At 41.1% G+C, this 17,785-nt stretch overlaps 2 protein-coding genes across 6 annotated transcripts in view; both read left to right on the forward strand.

The window, feature by feature from the left end:
- The first annotated feature begins 202 nt into the window (after positions 1 to 202).
- LOC146695780 (delta-1-pyrroline-5-carboxylate synthase-like) lies at positions 203 to 5,562 on the forward strand. Its single transcript, XM_085478203.1, has 17 exons — positions 203 to 358; positions 843 to 960; positions 1,091 to 1,242; positions 1,334 to 1,483; positions 1,607 to 1,711; positions 1,803 to 1,961; positions 2,102 to 2,192; positions 2,494 to 2,618; positions 2,719 to 2,863; positions 2,956 to 3,029; positions 3,160 to 3,259; positions 3,461 to 3,681; positions 3,776 to 3,913; positions 4,003 to 4,198; positions 4,286 to 4,407; positions 4,567 to 4,849; positions 4,932 to 5,562. The coding sequence occupies exons 2-17, from the start codon at positions 864 to 866 to the stop codon at positions 5,111 to 5,113; spliced, it is 2,340 nt and encodes a 779-aa protein (XP_085334329.1). The 5' UTR covers positions 203 to 358; positions 843 to 863; the 3' UTR covers positions 5,114 to 5,562.
- An 815-nt stretch (positions 5,563 to 6,377) lies between these two features.
- The window catches only part of ate1 (arginyltransferase 1), a 51,680-nt gene continuing 40,272 nt past the window's right edge, over positions 6,378 to 17,785 (forward strand). For 2 of the 5 annotated variants that reach the window (XM_085478205.1, XM_085478207.1), the window contains exons 1-6: positions 6,383 to 6,566; positions 10,977 to 11,040; positions 11,217 to 11,279; positions 11,461 to 11,570; positions 12,170 to 12,397; positions 16,744 to 16,958. In XM_085478205.1, coding sequence (XP_085334331.1) covers positions 6,467 to 6,566; positions 10,977 to 11,040; positions 11,217 to 11,279; positions 11,461 to 11,570; positions 12,170 to 12,397; positions 16,744 to 16,958 — 780 coding nt within the window. In that variant the 5' untranslated portion in view covers positions 6,383 to 6,466. Of the gene's footprint in view, positions 6,567 to 10,976; positions 11,041 to 11,216; positions 11,280 to 11,460; positions 11,571 to 12,169; positions 12,398 to 16,743; positions 16,959 to 17,785 lie in introns of all 5 variants that reach the window. The other 3 variants (XR_014923627.1, XM_085478204.1, XM_085478206.1) reach the window with 3 other exon arrangements.

The following is a 17,785-nucleotide window of genomic DNA, read 5'->3' on the forward strand; positions in this document are numbered from 1 at the left end:
AAAACTGTTCTGCACTATTTGCACAACCCAATCTTCGTTTCAGCGTTAAGTGTGTAGTACTGTCACTCGACGTCTCTGTACTTGTGCAACCCGTGCTCACTCACAAAAAAATAAAATAAAATTCATGCGTACGTTAAAACTTTCTTGCGTAAGCCAACGTCTTATGTCGTCGTCCCCCCCCCCCCCCACGATATTTTATGTGCACGTCGTTCGTGAATAGCATTACGGCACTTCCCGCACAACGTGGGCTGTGGATGTGGCAGTGAAGCGCTGCGATTCTCACTGAATACGTGTCTTCATTTCGCCGTTCACTTACAAGTGTAGCTGTGGTTGGCTTTCCAGGTCTCCATCTCGCTGGGTAAGGAGTCTTTTATAAAAAATCTCTTCCGCCTGTTCTGTCGAAAACCGAGGCAAGTTAGGCAGCTCACAACAGCTAAAGCTAGCTAACGTTAGCTAACCTAGGTATGTTTTGACAGAAGTACTCGACACGTAGCTGCTATAGTCTGATAAACTACCATGCAAACTGCAGTTCGTTCATATGTATTACAGGTTAAACAAGTGAAAAACGCCCAGTCTATTGCCCTGCCTATTATTGCTGGTATTTTTCTAAGCTAACTTGGTGCAAAACAATCTTTAATGGGTCAGTGTGTCAAGTCCAAATATCGCATAACACTGATAAGAAGAAGACACATGATGCAGAGCTTTCAAGCGACAGCAAAACTCCATATATCTATTTAAAACGTTGGCGTCAAGCCTGTTTGTTTTACCCAGAAGCTGCTTATTTAATTTGATGCTATTCCATTGTTAAACTAACCATGCATTGCTTTCTGTGCTCATCACAGTGGTCCTGAATTTTCAGTGCCATGTTTGCCAGGTTGGCTTCCTGCTCTCCTCTGCCATTCAGAACACGGCAATCAAATGTGTGCCCAGTCTACATCAGAGCCTTTTCCCAGGCTAAATGTAAGTGATCAGCCAAGTGCTTCATCATACTAGGCTTGTACACAAATCTCAGGATCACTTCGATATGTGTTGGTTCTTCCTCGGCTGCCTATGCCTGTTAAAATGTGATTGTTTTCTTTATTCCCCGCAGTCGTTCTCCCTCGACCCCATGGGAAGTCCTTTGCACACCGCAGTGAGCTGAAGCAAGCCAAACGCATTGTAGTGAAGCTTGGGAGCGCTGTGGTGACGCGTGGAGATGAATGTGGTCTGGCACTGGGACGACTGGCTTCAATAGTAGAGCAGGTAATAATGTTGATACAAAGTGTCTTTTATAGAGGAATGACTGCTCCAAAGAAAAGAGATCTTAAATGTTATTGTTTCTGTGTTCCATCAGGTGGCCATGCTACAGAATCAAGGCAGGGAGATGATGATTGTTACGAGTGGTGCTGTGGCATTTGGGAAACAGCGACTGAGACATGAGATACTGCTGTCTCAGAGTGTCAGACAAGCTCTGCATTCTGGGCAGAACCAACTGAAAGACATGGTGAGTAAGCTTTAACAGAAGGAACTTGGACCCTCTATTTTGTAAATGTAGACTGTATAACAGTGTGCTGATTTCTTTCTTTCGAAATCTTGTTAACTTTGTTTAAATCTCACTGTCTTTCAGACAGTCCCAGTTTTGGAAGCAAGAGCCTGTGCAGCTGCTGGGCAGAGCGGTCTGATGGCGCTGTACGAAGCTATGTTCACCCAATACAGCATCTGCACTGCACAAGTATGTGCTCTACGTTTGGCATAGAATAAAATACCTACAGCATCTGACTAAAATGTCACATACTTCTTCACATTTCTTTCCACCTCCTTAGATTCTGGTCACCAATCTGGACTTTCACGATGAACAGAAGCGCCGGAACCTGAACAGCACGCTACATGAACTGCTGCGTATGAATATCGTCCCGATAATTAACACGAACGACGCTGTTGTTCCACCCCCTGTTCCCAACAGTGACCTACAGGGTGTAAATGTGGGTACACCTGTTTTTGCATGCAATGTTTCCTTTGCACCTGAGTGAGAGAGGGAAGCTTTTAAAATGTAGTAGCAACTGAACTTGTTACTGACCTGCGCGGTGTTTTTTGCTTAATGAAAAATCGGTTTGTGTTTCAGGTAATAAGCATCAAAGATAACGACAGCTTGGCTGCACGGCTGGCTGTTGAAATGAAAGTAGACCTACTTATTGCCCTGTCTGATGTCCAAGGTACAGATATGACTATTTAAATAATATTTTCTTTAATTTGCATTTAAGAATCACAGTAATGGCCAGTATGTTATTTGTGTAGATTATGTTTATGTTTGTATGTATAATAAATGTGAACCATTATTATGCATAGTATTACAGCAACTGCCATATATGTTATTGATGCTTTGCTTTTATTCATTAATGATTGCCAGGTAGTCATACATTAATAGAAGACTTTTTTGTTTTGTTTTTTCGCGTTTTTGTTAAATCAGAAGATATCTATGTATGTGTGATTTTATTTTTCTTATTTTTTCCTCAGGCTTATACGACAGTCCGCCAGGAACAGATGATGCCAAGCTCATTGATATATTCTATCCCGGAGACCAACAATCTATCACATATGGGACTAAATCCAGAGTTGGTATCGGCGGCATGGAAGCAAAGGTCAGTGTGACAGATAATAGTTCATCTCACTATATGAAGAGGCAGAGTTCTTTCAGTAATGAAAATGTTGCATTACACTAAATCATGTTGTGTGGCTCAGGTGAAAGCAGCCCTCTGGGCACTGCAGGGTGGCACCTCAGTAATCATTGCCAATGGCACAGATCCAAAAGTCACCGGTCACGTCATCACAGACATTGTGGAAGGGAAGAAAGTTGGCACCTTTTTCTCTGAAGTGAAACCTGCAGGTACTGGGTAAAACCACTCAGACAGAGCATTTGAATCTTTTTGTTGTGGTTTGAGGATTTATGCTTGATGTTGGTGTTATTGACACCACCAGGCCCAACTGTGGAGCAGCAGACAGAGATGGCACGACATGCAGGCAGAACCCTGGCCTCCCTGCTCCCTGAACAGGTAAAGGGGGAAAAAATTATCCTAATTAGTTGCACAGGGTCACAAAATTAAATAAGTTCTACGTCGTAGTGACAGCAGTGTCAATTAATTTTGAATTGTGTTGATCACATCTATGTGTTTGTTTTTTCAGAGAGGGGAGATCATCTGCTGTCTTGCTGAGCTCCTTACAGAAAAGAAAGAAGAAATTCTTAATGCAAACAGGAAAGACATGGAGCTAGCAACAACATTAGGTACAGAGGCAGAGAGCTGGCACACGGATTAGCGTAATCCATACCTGAATGTAGATCTGTGACTCAGATACCATTGTAGTCTGTTTTGGTAGGAGTCATTGGGTGTGGCATCGCGTAGCAGAGCATTTACTCCTGCTTGGCAACACGTTTCTCTTTATTGATTGATGCGCCAGCATTTTTATTCATACTTTACTCTTACAGGTCGTCTGTCCCAGCCTCTGATCAGTCGCCTGAGTCTGTCAACAGCCAAGCTGAACAGTCTTGCCATTGGCCTGCGTCAGCTCGCCGTTTCCTCCAGGGACAGCGTCGGCCGGGTGCTGAGGAGGACTAGAGTGGCCAACAACCTAGAACTAGAACAGATCACGGTCCCCATCGGTGTCCTGCTGGTCATCTTTGAGTCTCGCCCTGATTGTCTGCCACAGGTCAGACCATGTCTACACAGTCTGGAATACTTTTTTAAAGTCTTTGGTTTTATATGTGTTCAAGAAGAGTGACATTTTAAATGCTATACTTCAGGTGTCAGCACTAGCAATTGCAAGCGGAAATGCTTTGCTCCTGAAAGGTGGCAAAGAAGCTTCCAACACCAACAAAATTCTACATCAACTCACTCAAGAGGCCCTTTCCATTCATGGTGTAGCAGATGCCATTCAACTGGTAAGACTAAAAATCATTATAGAAATATAATTTTAGTTTCCTGGTAGTATTTTATTTGTTGCGATACACTAAAAGAATTTGTGCTGTAGGTGAGCACACGTGAGGAAGTTGAGGATCTGTGCAGACTGGACAAGATGATTGACCTAATCATTCCAAGGGGCTCATCTCAGCTGGTCCGGGAAATCCAGAGGGCAGCCAAGGGCATTCCTGTTTTGGGCCACAGTGAGGGCATCTGTCACGTCTACGTCGACAGTGATGCCAGCATTGACAAAGCTCTTGATGTTGGTAGGTTTTTAATTGCATTTAATTGCATTTGTCACTAATGCAAACTGACTGGTTTTGAATGATTGTACAAACTGTGTTTCTTTCCAGTCAAAGACTCTAAATGTGACTACCCTGCTGCCTGCAATGCCATGGAGACTCTTCTTATTCACAGAGATTTGCTGCGTACTCCTGTGTTTGACCAGATCATTGACTTGCTGAGAACAGAGCAAGTAAGAAACAGGATTATTTGGGTGTATGCTTTGAATGAGATTCAGAAATAGGAAAAACAGCAAGAGAATTTAACACTTTACCAACGTCCATAAATACAGTAAATTACATTTGTTTGTTTTTTATTCTTTAACAAACTATTGGTTATTGCTTTCTTACAGGTAAAGATTCATGCTGGTCCTCGCTTCGCATCCTATTTAACTTTTAGCCCATCTGAGGTCAAGTCTCTGAGGACAGAGTATGGGGACCTGGAATGCTGCATTGAGGTGGTTGACAGCATGCAGGAAGCTGTGGACCACATCCACAAATACGGCAGCTCCCACACTGATGTCATTGTTACTGAGAATGAAGAAACAGCCGAACAGTTTCTGCAACAGGTGGACAGCGCCTGTGTATTCTGGAACGCCAGCTCTCGCTTTGCTGATGGCTACCGCTTTGGCCTTGGTGTGTATTTACCTTCAAGTGAACCTAAACTACCACTATGTTGAAAATAAAACAAGGTATTTAATTTTACTTTATTTTGCAGGAGCTGAGGTTGGTATCAGTACAGCACGGATACATGCCAGAGGACCTGTAGGTTTGGAGGGACTTTTGACCACCAAGTGGGTCCTTCGAGGGGAGGGACACACAGTGGCTGACTTCTCTGAGCAAGGCAGCATGAAATACCTTCACGAAAACATCCCTGTGCCGCAGGGGAGTTTCAATTAGAAACCACTGAACAACATAAAGTCACGTGTTTATTTAGAGGTTTGTGTCTGCCTGTAGCATTTCAACTCACAAGCTGCTTTCACAATCCTGTTTAGGTCTATTTTGTTGTGTGGTTGGAAGAATGGAGGCAACTTTTATCAGACAACCAATATCCTGGTTTTGTGAACCTATGAATCCATGTGAAACCCAAGAAAATTGACTGGTGGCTAAATGAGAGAAAACTGTAAAAGTAAAACAGAACTTAGGACTGGACAAAGCGCTTTTCACTCCAACGCCATTTTTGTAATTGCATAAAACTAAATCATTGTTCCAGCGGTGATTTTCTAAGTTATTTTTCTACATGCAAACTCTCCCTTGGTCTTGTTTATGCAGGATCTTGTTTTGGATTTACTTTGCTGTCTTTCCTCTTTGCACAGATAATTTAATAAATATGGTGTACAGTTCTTTAATTATAACTTGTGGAATTTTATGTGTCACAAAGCTTTTGGTGAGAAATCTGCCCATTTTCCCCCCAACGAAGGTCTTTATTTTTGTAATTTTTTGTTTTAGTTTACTTAATCCATACTATGTTTAATTTAAGAGTGGGGAAGCAGCTGTTGGTATATAGCCTGATTTCGGTTATTACTCTATTTAATTGATAGAACTGAGTTTTTAAATAATCTTCTTTTGATTACTAATGTTAGGACTCACCACAACTGATCATCTGCCTCCCTCTCATCCTGTCCCGTGCATCCTTTTCTGTCACACCAACTCTCTGCATGTCTTGCTTCACTACATCCATGAACCTAGTCTGTGGGCTTCCCCATTATCTGTTACCTAGCTGCTGCATCTTCAGCATCTTTTGTCCAGTATGTCCACTACACCTCCTCTGCACATGTTCAAACCATCTTAACCTTCTTCTCCAAACTTTATCTCTAAAGTTCTCAGCCTGAACTGTCACTGATAGACAGGATTGTAAATCTGTCTATCTTTGTCAGTGAAAGTGAGCATTTTCATCTGCCACCTCCAGCTTCACCCCTTGTCTTTATGCCAGTGCCACTGTCTCCAAACCGTACATTCAGAACATGTTCAGGCCTCTGAACATGCCTTCATCCTCTCCCCTGCCTCTGTCTTCTTAAATATGAAGTTATAAAGTCATTTCTACAGAATGCGCTGCAATGCATTGTTTATTTTGATCCAAAAAACAAAAGCTGTTTCATTATTTGAGTGTTACTTGTAACACTTAAACACTTTTATCAGAACTCCCTTTGTTTTACGCACAACTGATGACGTATTTGCTGTGGGCGGGGTTACATGTCGAGCAAGGCTTGCCAGGTCACCTGTCTCAGCTGTCAGCTGTGCTAGATCTTAAAGATGGCAGGAAATAAGTCTTACACTATAGTAGAATATTTCGGGGGAGAAGATGGCTACCGCTGTGGTTACTGTAAAAGCCAAACGGGAAACTTCTCTCGTGGTAAGCTGGGGATGAAGTGTGTGTATATGTGTGTCTGTGTGGAGGATAGCCGGGGTTCTCTGAACTGGCTTGTGCTAATGACCTAGCTCCGTCTACTTTCTGGCATAATAGCCGGCTAACTGTTTTTTGCACTGCACCTATCCCTAATGTCAGTGTATTTGAGTATGTTACATAGACTGCACGCACACTGCGAGTGTAAATATTATTTAGCGTTAGCCCGACATCATTTAGATAGGTTTAAGGTTATTGACCTAGCTTAGCCGTTAGCTTCTAGCCTAGCTTTTGCTTTCTGGGAAACGGAAGAAGGCTTGTAGAATAAATCAGTTAAGGTTATTGTTGAATGTTTTTTCTGTAGGACAACAATGTTTAACTTGGGGTGTAACAATGCAATTGTAGCATGTTAGCAGTAGATTTGCAGTAGCATCAAGCTAATAGGTAGTCTCTTAAACAGCAGGACGGAGAAGCAAGGCTGCTGCTCTTAGAAAGTGCAGCTTTCTCTTTTTTTATTTGTGATGTGACGCCGAGTTTAGGAAATCCAGGATATTTTATATTTTACGTGGTTTAAAAGTCGTATAATATCCAATAGGTGACAACGAGCGACGCATGTGTTATAGTACTTTCTCACACTTTGTTTTGGTGTAACAGGTAATGTAGATTGTACTTGGCATTACTTTTTCTTGCGAACTCTGTTCTCTAGCTGTGAGTGACAGAGGGATAACAGTGTACTAGTTGAACAGCCTAATTATAAATGCTGACACGTGGCTATATTTTGGAATATTTAGTAAAAATGAACCTCGATGATGCAGCAATTCATTTTACTCTTACTTTTTAAAAGATCTCACTTTCACATAAAAATTAAAACTGTGAGAAGGTAAGAGGACACACTGGTGTCATTGATTTGATCTGAGCAGGGCTGAGACAGGTTGACTATAATTAGGGAGGTCCCAGTGTAGTCAATGAGCAACTGGGCACATCGCCTGCAGACGAGAGCTGATGTCTAATCTAAGATAAGAGTGTTAATCTGTTCCTGTTACATCATATGGGTACGACAGCTTGCAGTGAAGAAGGGAGACTTTACTACCTGTGTAATTCTTGTAACTATGTAACAGTGCTACAGGGTGGAAGTGGATGCAGGTCAAGCGTTATCTCATGTTATATTCTCACTGGCATCATTTTATTTTCCTGGAAAGATAAGATAAGATAGAACTTTATTAATCCCTCGGGTGGGTTCCTCTGGGAAATTCGATTTCCAAAAAAGCATCTTATGCTGTAGATGCATGGATTATGTATATTATATACATACAGTATATATGTAAGTCTACAGTAAAGACGCACTGCTACTATATACAGTATATAGTAGCAGTGCGTCTTTACTGTAGACTTTTCTGAACAGGTGGGTCATATGATGTTTTCCCTTGGTGTGATTGGTGCAGTGATATTATCAACAGTGTTGTCAGATACAAATCAAACGCAACTCCTCACAACAAGAGCACAACATCTGCTCTCATCTGTGTTATTGTGTCTGTCATGCCTGAGTGAAGGCTGAAGAAGGGATCTGGTGTGAGTGGTGAAAACACACTCCAGGTGTGCTGTGAGCCACTGTACTCTTATCCCGCCTGCACATGGAATCTATTCTTTGTATTTTAGACTCATGATTCCTGCCTAACAAATTAGCAGGGCTTTTTGATGACATGTATTATGTTCAAATAAAAGGAGTTAATTAATCAGCATAATTTAAAGCCTTTTAAGTTCATTTTATATGCTCATTATTGGTTTTAATGCACATGTATATGAGAATGGGACATTTCTGCAATTTCAGAGGGTGTGATCATTTTACAGTCATAGGCCAGAAATATCCGAGAGACTAAATGTGTAGGCCCTAAACTTTTTGTATTTAAGCATAACTTCTCTGGGGTTTTAAACAGAGTGAATTTCAGTGCTCTTTATTTTACCACTGACAGATAAGATAACTGAAGATCTATGTAACGGGGGGGGGACAATGATTTGAATAATGCAACATAAGAAAAAACAGATTTTGACATACTGTTTACACGTTTATTTATGATGGTGATTCGGTTGTATAGACATACAGTCTAGAAAGTTTTCACAGGAACTTCATACAGACCTGTGAAAAACTAAGGTCACGTCATGATTCATTTGTAGAATCATCATATTGTAGCAGCAGTAACTTGAAGGAATCATTTTCCATAAGAAAAATGATATGATTTTGTCTCAGTCTTTTCACGTTGTTTTGGAGGAATTCTTTGCAACGTTGCTTCAGTTCACTGAAGTTTGCAGTCATTAGTTTATACCCAGGCCCCTGTAATGTCCCACCACACCGTTTGAATTTGGAGGTCTGGACTGTAACTGGGTCACTGCAGTGCCTTTATGTTTTTTTTTCTTTCTTTGTCAGCCATTCTGCTGCTTATCGCTTTGCATGACTCAATTGCTACCAACTTTTAGCTGGTATGTAGATGGCTTCACATTTGCCTCTTGAATACTTGAGTATACAGAGGAGTTTATAATCAGCTCAGTGACTGGAAAGTAACCAGGTACAGTGGCTGCAAAAAACCAAACACCACTGCAAAACATCCCCTCCATCACTGTGCTTGACAGCTGGTATGAGCTGTTTACGCTAATATGTTTATGCTAATATTATGCATTATGGTAGATATTTCCACTTTGGCCTCATCATTCCAAAGGACACTGGTCCAGAAGTGTTGTGGTTTGGCCAGATGCAACTTTCAGACATAAGCTGTGCTGCAACATTCTCTTGAGAGAAAAAAGACTTCCTCCTAGTAATAATAATAATAATAATGATGGATTGGATTTATATAGCGCTTTTCAAGGCACCCAAAGCGCTTTACAATACCACTATTCATGCACTCTCACATTCACACACTGGTGGAGACAAGCTACAGTTGTAGCCACAGCTGCCCTGGGGCAGACTGACAGAAGCGAGGCTGCCTAGTGATCTTTCCAGAGAAGTTGTACATGTTCAGTGGTTTTCTATCTGTACTGTATTGAACTTTAACATTTAACACATTAACTGAGGGCTGCAGACTCTGAGATGTATCTCTTGGTTGTTTGCCTTTTCTTCGACTTTGGGATGAATTTGTTGAGACTTCCACTTTTGAGACAATTAACACACACCTGAACACTCCAGACAAGCAAACTGCCCAAATCTCTGCTTTGGTAGCCTTGGTCACACTTCCTGATGATCATTTAATCAAGTGATTTGTATAGCAGCACCTGACTGCTACTTCTCACCCTAGATCAGTGGTTCTTAACCTTGTTGGAGGTACTGAACCCCACCAGTTTCATATGCGAATTCACTGAACCCCTCTTTAGTGAAAAATAAAATATGATTTTTTTCAAATTCAAGACGTAGATATGTTTTTTACTGGTGCACAAAATGAGCCGTGCATGTCACGGCGGAGGCTCTGCCCAAACCCCTGAGACTGACTAACCGAACCCCTAGGGTTCGATCAAACCCAGGTTAAGAACCACTGCTCTAGATCCTATGGAAACAATAAAGGTGCACTTAGTTTTTCACAGTACTACAGAGAGTCCTGTGAAAAGTTGTGATGTGTGTCAGACATAAAGAAAGCCTGCAGTCTTGCCGCTGTGTCTGTTGGAGACTCATCTGTCATTTTGTGGTTCACTAGTGGAGTTTGCTTGGACTCTAAGCATCATTTTTTTGAAACATAGGAAATTATACTCGACTGAGAGGTTGGTGTGTGTTGTGTGAACTTTTTAACAGTTAATTACCTCGGCTGTTTTAGATTTAAATGGATTGTTTTCTTGCAATAGAAGCTTACGTTTTGGTTTGTTTATGCAGGCTCCAAGAGTGATAGGAAAGTTGAAAGTTGAAAGGAAGAGCTCAGACCTCGGCTCTGGGAAGAGGGATCTGGTCTGGCTACAAATGATAAATTTGTATATTTCCATTGGGGCCTTAAAGTACTGTGGGAATGACCCTTTGGAGACAGTATTTTAAACTGGAACAAAAATGTGGACCTACCACAAGTCTCTCAACTTCTTGACAGACTATGCCTTGTTTGTATACATACCTCGTATCACAGCTGTTTTAGTTTTACTCACTTGTGAAGAGCCTGACTCGTTCTCCTTGTTTCCGGTTCAGTTTTATCATCAATTTAAACACAGAAGTATTATCTCATTAACAGTTTCTTCCTCGTCTCATTCGCTTTTTGTGAATAAAAGAAAAGGCGTGACCACTTTTATAACCTTAAGCCTGATTGGGCTTAAGGTGAAGAGACTTTTCATACATAACACTGCTTAGGCTTGTTGCCATATTTTCAACGATTGCCATTATGTATAAAATTGTATTTAAATCAATTATACATTTTAAGGAAACAATTTGATTAATTATTTGTTTTGTTTTGATTGTAGGGATGTGGTCCCACACCATGACAGTACAAGACTACCAAGACCTCATAGATCGAGGATGGAGAAGGTGAGTAGCTACTTAGTATCCTGGTTTCAGCCAGTGGTTTCCTACTTCCATTTGAAACCTTTTCTCCTGAATTCAGTTTTAAAAAGGGAGTTGTGACTACTTCAAATAAAAAATAATAATTTATTGCCTTTATTTTTTTTTTCTCCCACAAATCTTGCCCATGTTTTCATTTTCAGAAGTGGGAAGTATGTTTACAAACCCATAATGCAGAAGACATGCTGTCCACAGTATACCATCAGGTAATTTTATTAACTTGCTTACCAAAATTTCCTTTTATGAGTCATGCTTTAAGTAACTTAAGATCTGATAAGACCAAAAAACCTAGAATACACAAGGGTTGTTTGATCTATGTTGAAAAAATACGTTAATTAAATGTTTGCTTTAACAACCAATAACCTTTACCTTGTATCCTCTCTCAAGATGCCACGCTCTGAAATTCCAGCCTTCCAAATCCCACAAGAAAATCCTGAAGAAGATGAACAGATTTATATCCAAAGGGGAGCTGCAAAAGGGGCAGGAAGATTGTGCAGGTATGTATAATATATGAGGTATAAACACATCCATTCATAGTCTCTATTGGTGTACAGTTCGTGGAAAAAATGGCAATACTCTTTAAGCAGTTAGTGCTCTGCGACTGCATATGTGTTGTAGTTTGTAGTGTGAAGCACTACACAGGCTTGACTTGAGTTTGAAACTTAATAAATGTGTGAAAATGACTTGAGTCTGTAATGTATTCATGGACCACAGGTTTTGATATAAATGATGCCATGAACAGCAGGCAGATTGAGATTTATGGGTTTACACAGGAGTATGGCTGTTCCTCTCTATCAGCTCATAAGAGCTCCATCAGTTGCAAAGCTCACAAACTGTGCACATAACATTTCATCAGAGACCCCTTCACAGCAAGGCTTTTTAACTGCAGGATGTCACAGAGAGCAGTCCTGGTGCATGACTGCAGATCAGTAATGTCATATTCTGATGTCAATGATCAGGCGTAAGTGAGCACCCTGGTTTAAAGTGCAGTTAGCATTGGGTGCTAATTCAAAAACGAATTCAATTCAAAACAGAAGAGAAGGGTAATTTACAGTGTGCTGTCTGGTGTAAGCAATATTGATTTCCTGCATTATAGGTGAGCCAATGGACTCGGTGTGTGAAGAGGCAGGACCACAGGAACTGAGGAAAGTACATTTAAAGTACACCGCTCTCACAGGCATTCAGAAGGATGCTACAGAGTTTCCATCTACCACAGAAGTTCAGAAGGAGGCAGCAGATGCCACACCTACAGGCTCACAAACATCACAAAATGATCCAGTGTCTGTACTGGCTGGGACCACAACATCCGCAGCTCCCAAACCAGGTAGGAGTCATCTAAACTAGTGCTGTACTTGCCGTTGCTCGGGGGGAGAAAAAAGTTAGTACTATAATTAGTTAGATCACATAGAATAGAATGAGCTATCAATCTAAACCTGGAGCGGCAGTGATCATAAAAAAATTAAACTAACTAAAGTTTTAAAACAATGACATAAATCCTTATATGAACGGCTCAAGCAGCTGTACTATGAAGCCTCAGCAATAAGTAGTGCGGGGTTTTTACCTCTCTCTGCTCTCGGCTTTGTTGTGTGTGCACCTTCTCACACATAAACGGGCTGAAGGTGATATTAATCGAGTTGACGGGGTGTTATTATTTATTACCACCAGTGCAATGAAGCTTCCCAGTAAGTGTGAAACCGAAGCGGATAATTTCACGTTGACCTTATTCTTCGTTTTAATAACCCACTAACTGGAAAGGCCGGTTTCTGGGTTATGTGCTTTCAGTCTTGGAGCTCTTCTCAGAAAGCCGCGTTGTTGTTAGGTTACAAAAATGCGTGAAACATTTTTGTGTCTTCATCTGTACCGAGTGCTCCGAGTCTCCACAGTCTACTCCAGGAAGGACCTAAGAACGGGATTAGATCAGTCTGGGATTCCAAACAGTTTGATTGTCAGTGACTGCTATGGATTGACACTTTGTCAGGGACAAAGAGGGAAGTAATGCTCTTTAACTGAAAATGCTGTCAGCACAGCAGGGGAGAAAAAGCTGTAAGCAAAGCGTTGTTTTTTTCACTGTAGATGCTGAGCTGTCAACACTGAACTTCAGACACAGAAAGCAGATCCTGCCACCAGAAAACAATGGAAACAGACCTTAAAAATGCACTGATCATACAGAGTATTAATGTAGCATTTATGTGGTGAATTTTTATCCTGGCTTGCTATATAAGTAGTTTCCCTTTAGTGTTTTTGGAATTTCTTTGCAGCAATTAAACTTAATTTGGATGTTTTTTTTAAACATTGCAGCTCAGACAATTTGAATACATGATTACTTATTAATTTGTTTAAATGTAGTCAACTACAACTAAGCTAATAATAAGCCACCTGTGTCTAATCGAGGAATCCTTAGCTGTTTGTACTTAATACTTAATGGCTTCTTTGGTTTTCTGCTTAAATTTATGCTGTCTCTACTGTATCCAATATGGCCTCATGCTGTGCTCTGCACTAACTGAAGTATCAGATCTTGCCAGAAGGTGTCACTGTTCACCTTGTAAACCAGGCTTCACACTGCAGCATGTTGGTGAATGAGGGCACTGTTTGTTCACTGTTTCGTAGGAGTGTGTGTCTGGTTTGGAATTATCTGTCTATGTTCTCCTCCTTATTTTCCAGCACAGGATATCCCCTCAATAATGAATTAATAACACTTATAGGGAAGAGATAATAAACTCCCATTAGACAGAGGAAGTGGCGTTTTTAACAACCTTTAATGTTTCAGGCTTCAGCTGCTTTTTTTCCTTTCCAACTCTGATGAGAACGCCATCCAGCATCATTAATTAAAAGGCAAGAGAGGATGTTGGAGAAATATTATTGTTCAAATTTTTTGTAAATCATGCAATGATTATGAGAAAGGCACTTAACTCAAGGGGTGAACCAGTCTGGCTTTTACACAAGATCAACAACTTCGTAATGAAAACGCATAATTTGTTCCCATTTTTTGGTGAATCTATGACAAATGTCAAAGATAATATAGCTTGACAAGAATAAAATAGGATTTTTAGACCAACAAGGTGAGCATTTTACCACATTTACCAAAAACCTGAGAAAACTAGGGGGGGAAAAGAGAAAGTGGCAGGCCTAAAAAAAAAAAAAAAAAAAAAAAAAACTACAGCAGGAGAGCAGTACACACTGAACTTCCTTAAGAAATGGGGGGGGGAATCCAACAAACACCTGACACAGGACCTGAGAGATGCATTAGGGCCTTCCGTTGTTCACTGCTGTTCACCAAAGCCTTATTAGAAATGGTCTCCGTGGAGGCGGGGGTATTGTGAAGCCATTTTTTAAAGGAAACCTGGAGAAAAGGCTGAGGTATGCCAAATTACTCAAGAATTGGACCGAAAATCGGTGAACAAAAGTCACGTGGAGTGATGAATCCAAATTTGGGATTTTTGGTTCAAATCATCGTCAGTATGTACAGAAGTAGGTCAAGAATGAGATGGAAAAGTGAGTGTCTACAGCTATTTGTGGAGGCTGTGTCATGGTTTGGGGCTATGAACACAGAAAAGTATCACCAGATTTTGATCCAGCGTCTGATTGGAACAGCTTCATTTTCCAGCAGGAAAATGATGTCAAGCACGATACTAACGCTGTAAACACCACTCACTGGAACACTATCAGTCATGGATTGGCCTCCCCGGAGCCCAGATTTCAACATTATTGAAGCCGTGTGCGATCATGTTTTTCACCGTTAGCAGAAAACAGCTGGACCTCTCTTCCCTCTACTTTTATGACTAGTGCACTTTATAACTTTGGGGAGTTTCCAGTTACCAAAAACTTAAGCGGAACCAGTTTTAATTACAGCAGAGAGTTTAAGTTGGTAGTTTCTCAAGGGTTATACATTGCAATAAATGCCACTGCACACGCAGAACAGAGACGACAGTATCCTCCAACCACTGTAAATCAATACTGACTTGTGTGCTGCATGTTTACATATAGGAAAGCAGTATTTCACATTTCTAGACAGCTTACACTGAGTGTATCTTCTGAAAGCCATATGTGTGCTCGGGGAAGCATGGATAGAGAATGTCATAGATTTTATGAAGCGCTAACTGCTGGAGAAAGTGCATCTGTCTTCCACAGGAACTGGTCTGTCAGACTTTATCTTCACCACAGCTGCATATCCTGTCCTTGGGAGTACCTGTTTTTTTTTTTTTGTGTTTGTGAGGCTAAGAGAGAAAGTGTGTGTCGATGCTGAGAGTGTAATTACTGGGAGAGAGAGGCGCATGGACAGAGTAATCATGGATAAGGGTTGCTGTGTTTGTGGTTGAGTCAGTGTGATGAACTCGGTCCAGGCTGTAGTTCCTGTTGTCTGCGTGACCACTCTTCCTTGACATTGGTTTGTTTATTCTGAAAGAGGTAAACTATGTGACCACGCTATCACAGCCACAACTCTGTTTATACCAGAGGTGATTTCTTGCAAGTGCAAACTTCCTTTCGCACCGCTTTTCATTTCCAATAAAACGCTAATGTGGCAATCTTGAGATTAAATATTACGCTGTTAATTTTCTTAGTCACTACATTTATGTGCTCCTATCGCCCCCGATGACTCGACAACAAATCATTTAGAAGAAGAACACAGTAAGCGATAAATAAAAAAATACAAAAATATTTTTTTTAGTTTTAGTTTATGCACTGCAAATGTCATTTCATGTTTTTAGCATATTTTATAGCATAGCTTCAGTTCTGTATTTACTGTTCACAGGGTGCAATCTGCCATACAGACACAGGACCTTGAGACAGCTAAAGCTGAATGCCGTGAGTGATTCTTGGCCAGGATCTGTTTCTCTCTCCTCTGTCAGGATCAGGCATCGGGATCTCTCGCTCACTCTCTCTTCCTTGTGACCTCACCGGAGGGGGAGTTGGTGAATGAGCTGATGGTGGCAGCTGGCAATATGACAAGCAGGAAACGGCTCTCGTTTCCTTATTGCTCCAAACAGGATGTGGGCGTGTAAACTGTTGACATGGGATGCCCGGAGAGCTGAAGGGCTTGGCAAGAGCCCAGGAGGTTGTGGTGGTAGAGGAGGAGAAGGAGGAGGAGGAGGGGCAGCAGGAGGAGAAGAAGGGACAGGCAGAGATTTAGTAATTTCAGGAACTGTTTCTGTCAGTCTTGCTGATAGAAGGAAAAAAATGCGTGTGTTGTTTTCTCTTTGCGATGTACGATGAGCTGGTCCACTCATTTATTTTCCCACACCAGCAGACCTGATTGTTTTTATTATTAGGTTGGTTTTTTTTGTTATCGCCAAAAAAACCCAACTATGCTTGCTTCAGTGAAAAATCAAAGAGGACTGAGGTAATCACCATCCTTACCTCAGTAGTCTTTACATTAAATCATTGCTTTGGCAGCCATGAAACAATATTCTATGTGCTACTGGAGTCAAAGTGACGGGCAGCTATTGCATATGTTTTTTGAAAGTTACAGCGGCTCAAAGTTAAAGCCTTTGTTACTTTTGGTTTATTCTTACCGAAAAAGCAGTCTGAAGCTGAAAATGATCATTCTCCCCGAGTTCAGTTTTTAAACTGGGTCTTTTACGTCCGTGGCATATTCTCACCATGTCTTTGCATAAAATGAAAGCGATAATGCACATTCAGGAAACCTTTGACATTTCTCCTTCTGTCTTGCAGGGAATGGAGCCGATCCTAGCCGCCCGCCGTGTAGGAAGGCCAAAGAGTTGAGGAAAGAGCGGCGTCTTCAGAAAGAACAAATGAGGCAAAATGGCGACGGCGTTTCCTCCACTGTCTCTCCTACCCAACCCACTCCTAGTCAAAACAACCAATCAAAAACATTGGAAGAATTCATCAGCGAATCATTGCCTGAAAACTCTGCTCATTGCCTTGAGGTGAACAAAAATATTGTGGAGCAAACTTTTGTTCCTCTTTTTTTTTTCTGTAACTTTAAATAATCATTAACCTATTTTGATGATTCTGTCATTAAGAAATAGTGTTCTTAGTCTAGCTTTCAGGCTTTGTAATGTTTGGACTTAGCTAGCTCGAACATTTGGTCTCACAGAGCTCTTCCCCAGCTCCAGTGACTTCACATGTGTTTATGTGTACGGATAGGATAGCTAGCCAAAGCGGAGTGGAAAAACCACCTCTTCCTACTTCGAATTCAACCAAATGACAGGCACACCACACAAAATGGGTTGCATTACTCTGCTGATGACATTAAAACCACAGCACCCAGCTCAGCCAGTATGAAAAGACATGGAAATGAAGTTTTGGCAGGCAGGAGAACAATGTAGAAGAGAGATCCCTGGCTAAGCCTCCATCTGAGGTTGGTAGAGTAACGTCATTCCTGGTCTTGACCAAGATTTAAGCCAGATGCAGTGATGAACCAGGCAGTGTCTGCCTTTTGTCTATGTACCCCGTGAGACTAGAGAGCTCTTTTCAGTTGGATTCATTTGTTTGCTAGGAATTATAATTGAATTCTCTTTAGAGGCCACGCACACAATGTTATCCGATGCAAATGGAGGTTAATTATATGTTTTACAAGTCATACAATTTGGAGAGGCTTCTACTTGACCCATTTAGCTCTTTATTATAGAACATAGAGCAGGGCTGCAACAGATTTCTGGCTAAGGAACATTTTGAATCATTAGCAGTTTAGCAAATCGTTCTGATGTTGTCAGTTGGACGTGTCTTGTGTTGATCCTTAAGTGTTGTCACA

Source organism: Copadichromis virginalis, linkage group LG13 (genome assembly GCF_057382275.1).
Source record: "Copadichromis virginalis isolate Kocher_CV1m ecotype Utaka linkage group LG13, C_Virginalis_male_GT1.1, whole genome shotgun sequence".
Classification (NCBI taxonomy): domain Eukaryota; kingdom Metazoa; phylum Chordata; class Actinopteri; order Cichliformes; family Cichlidae; genus Copadichromis; species Copadichromis virginalis.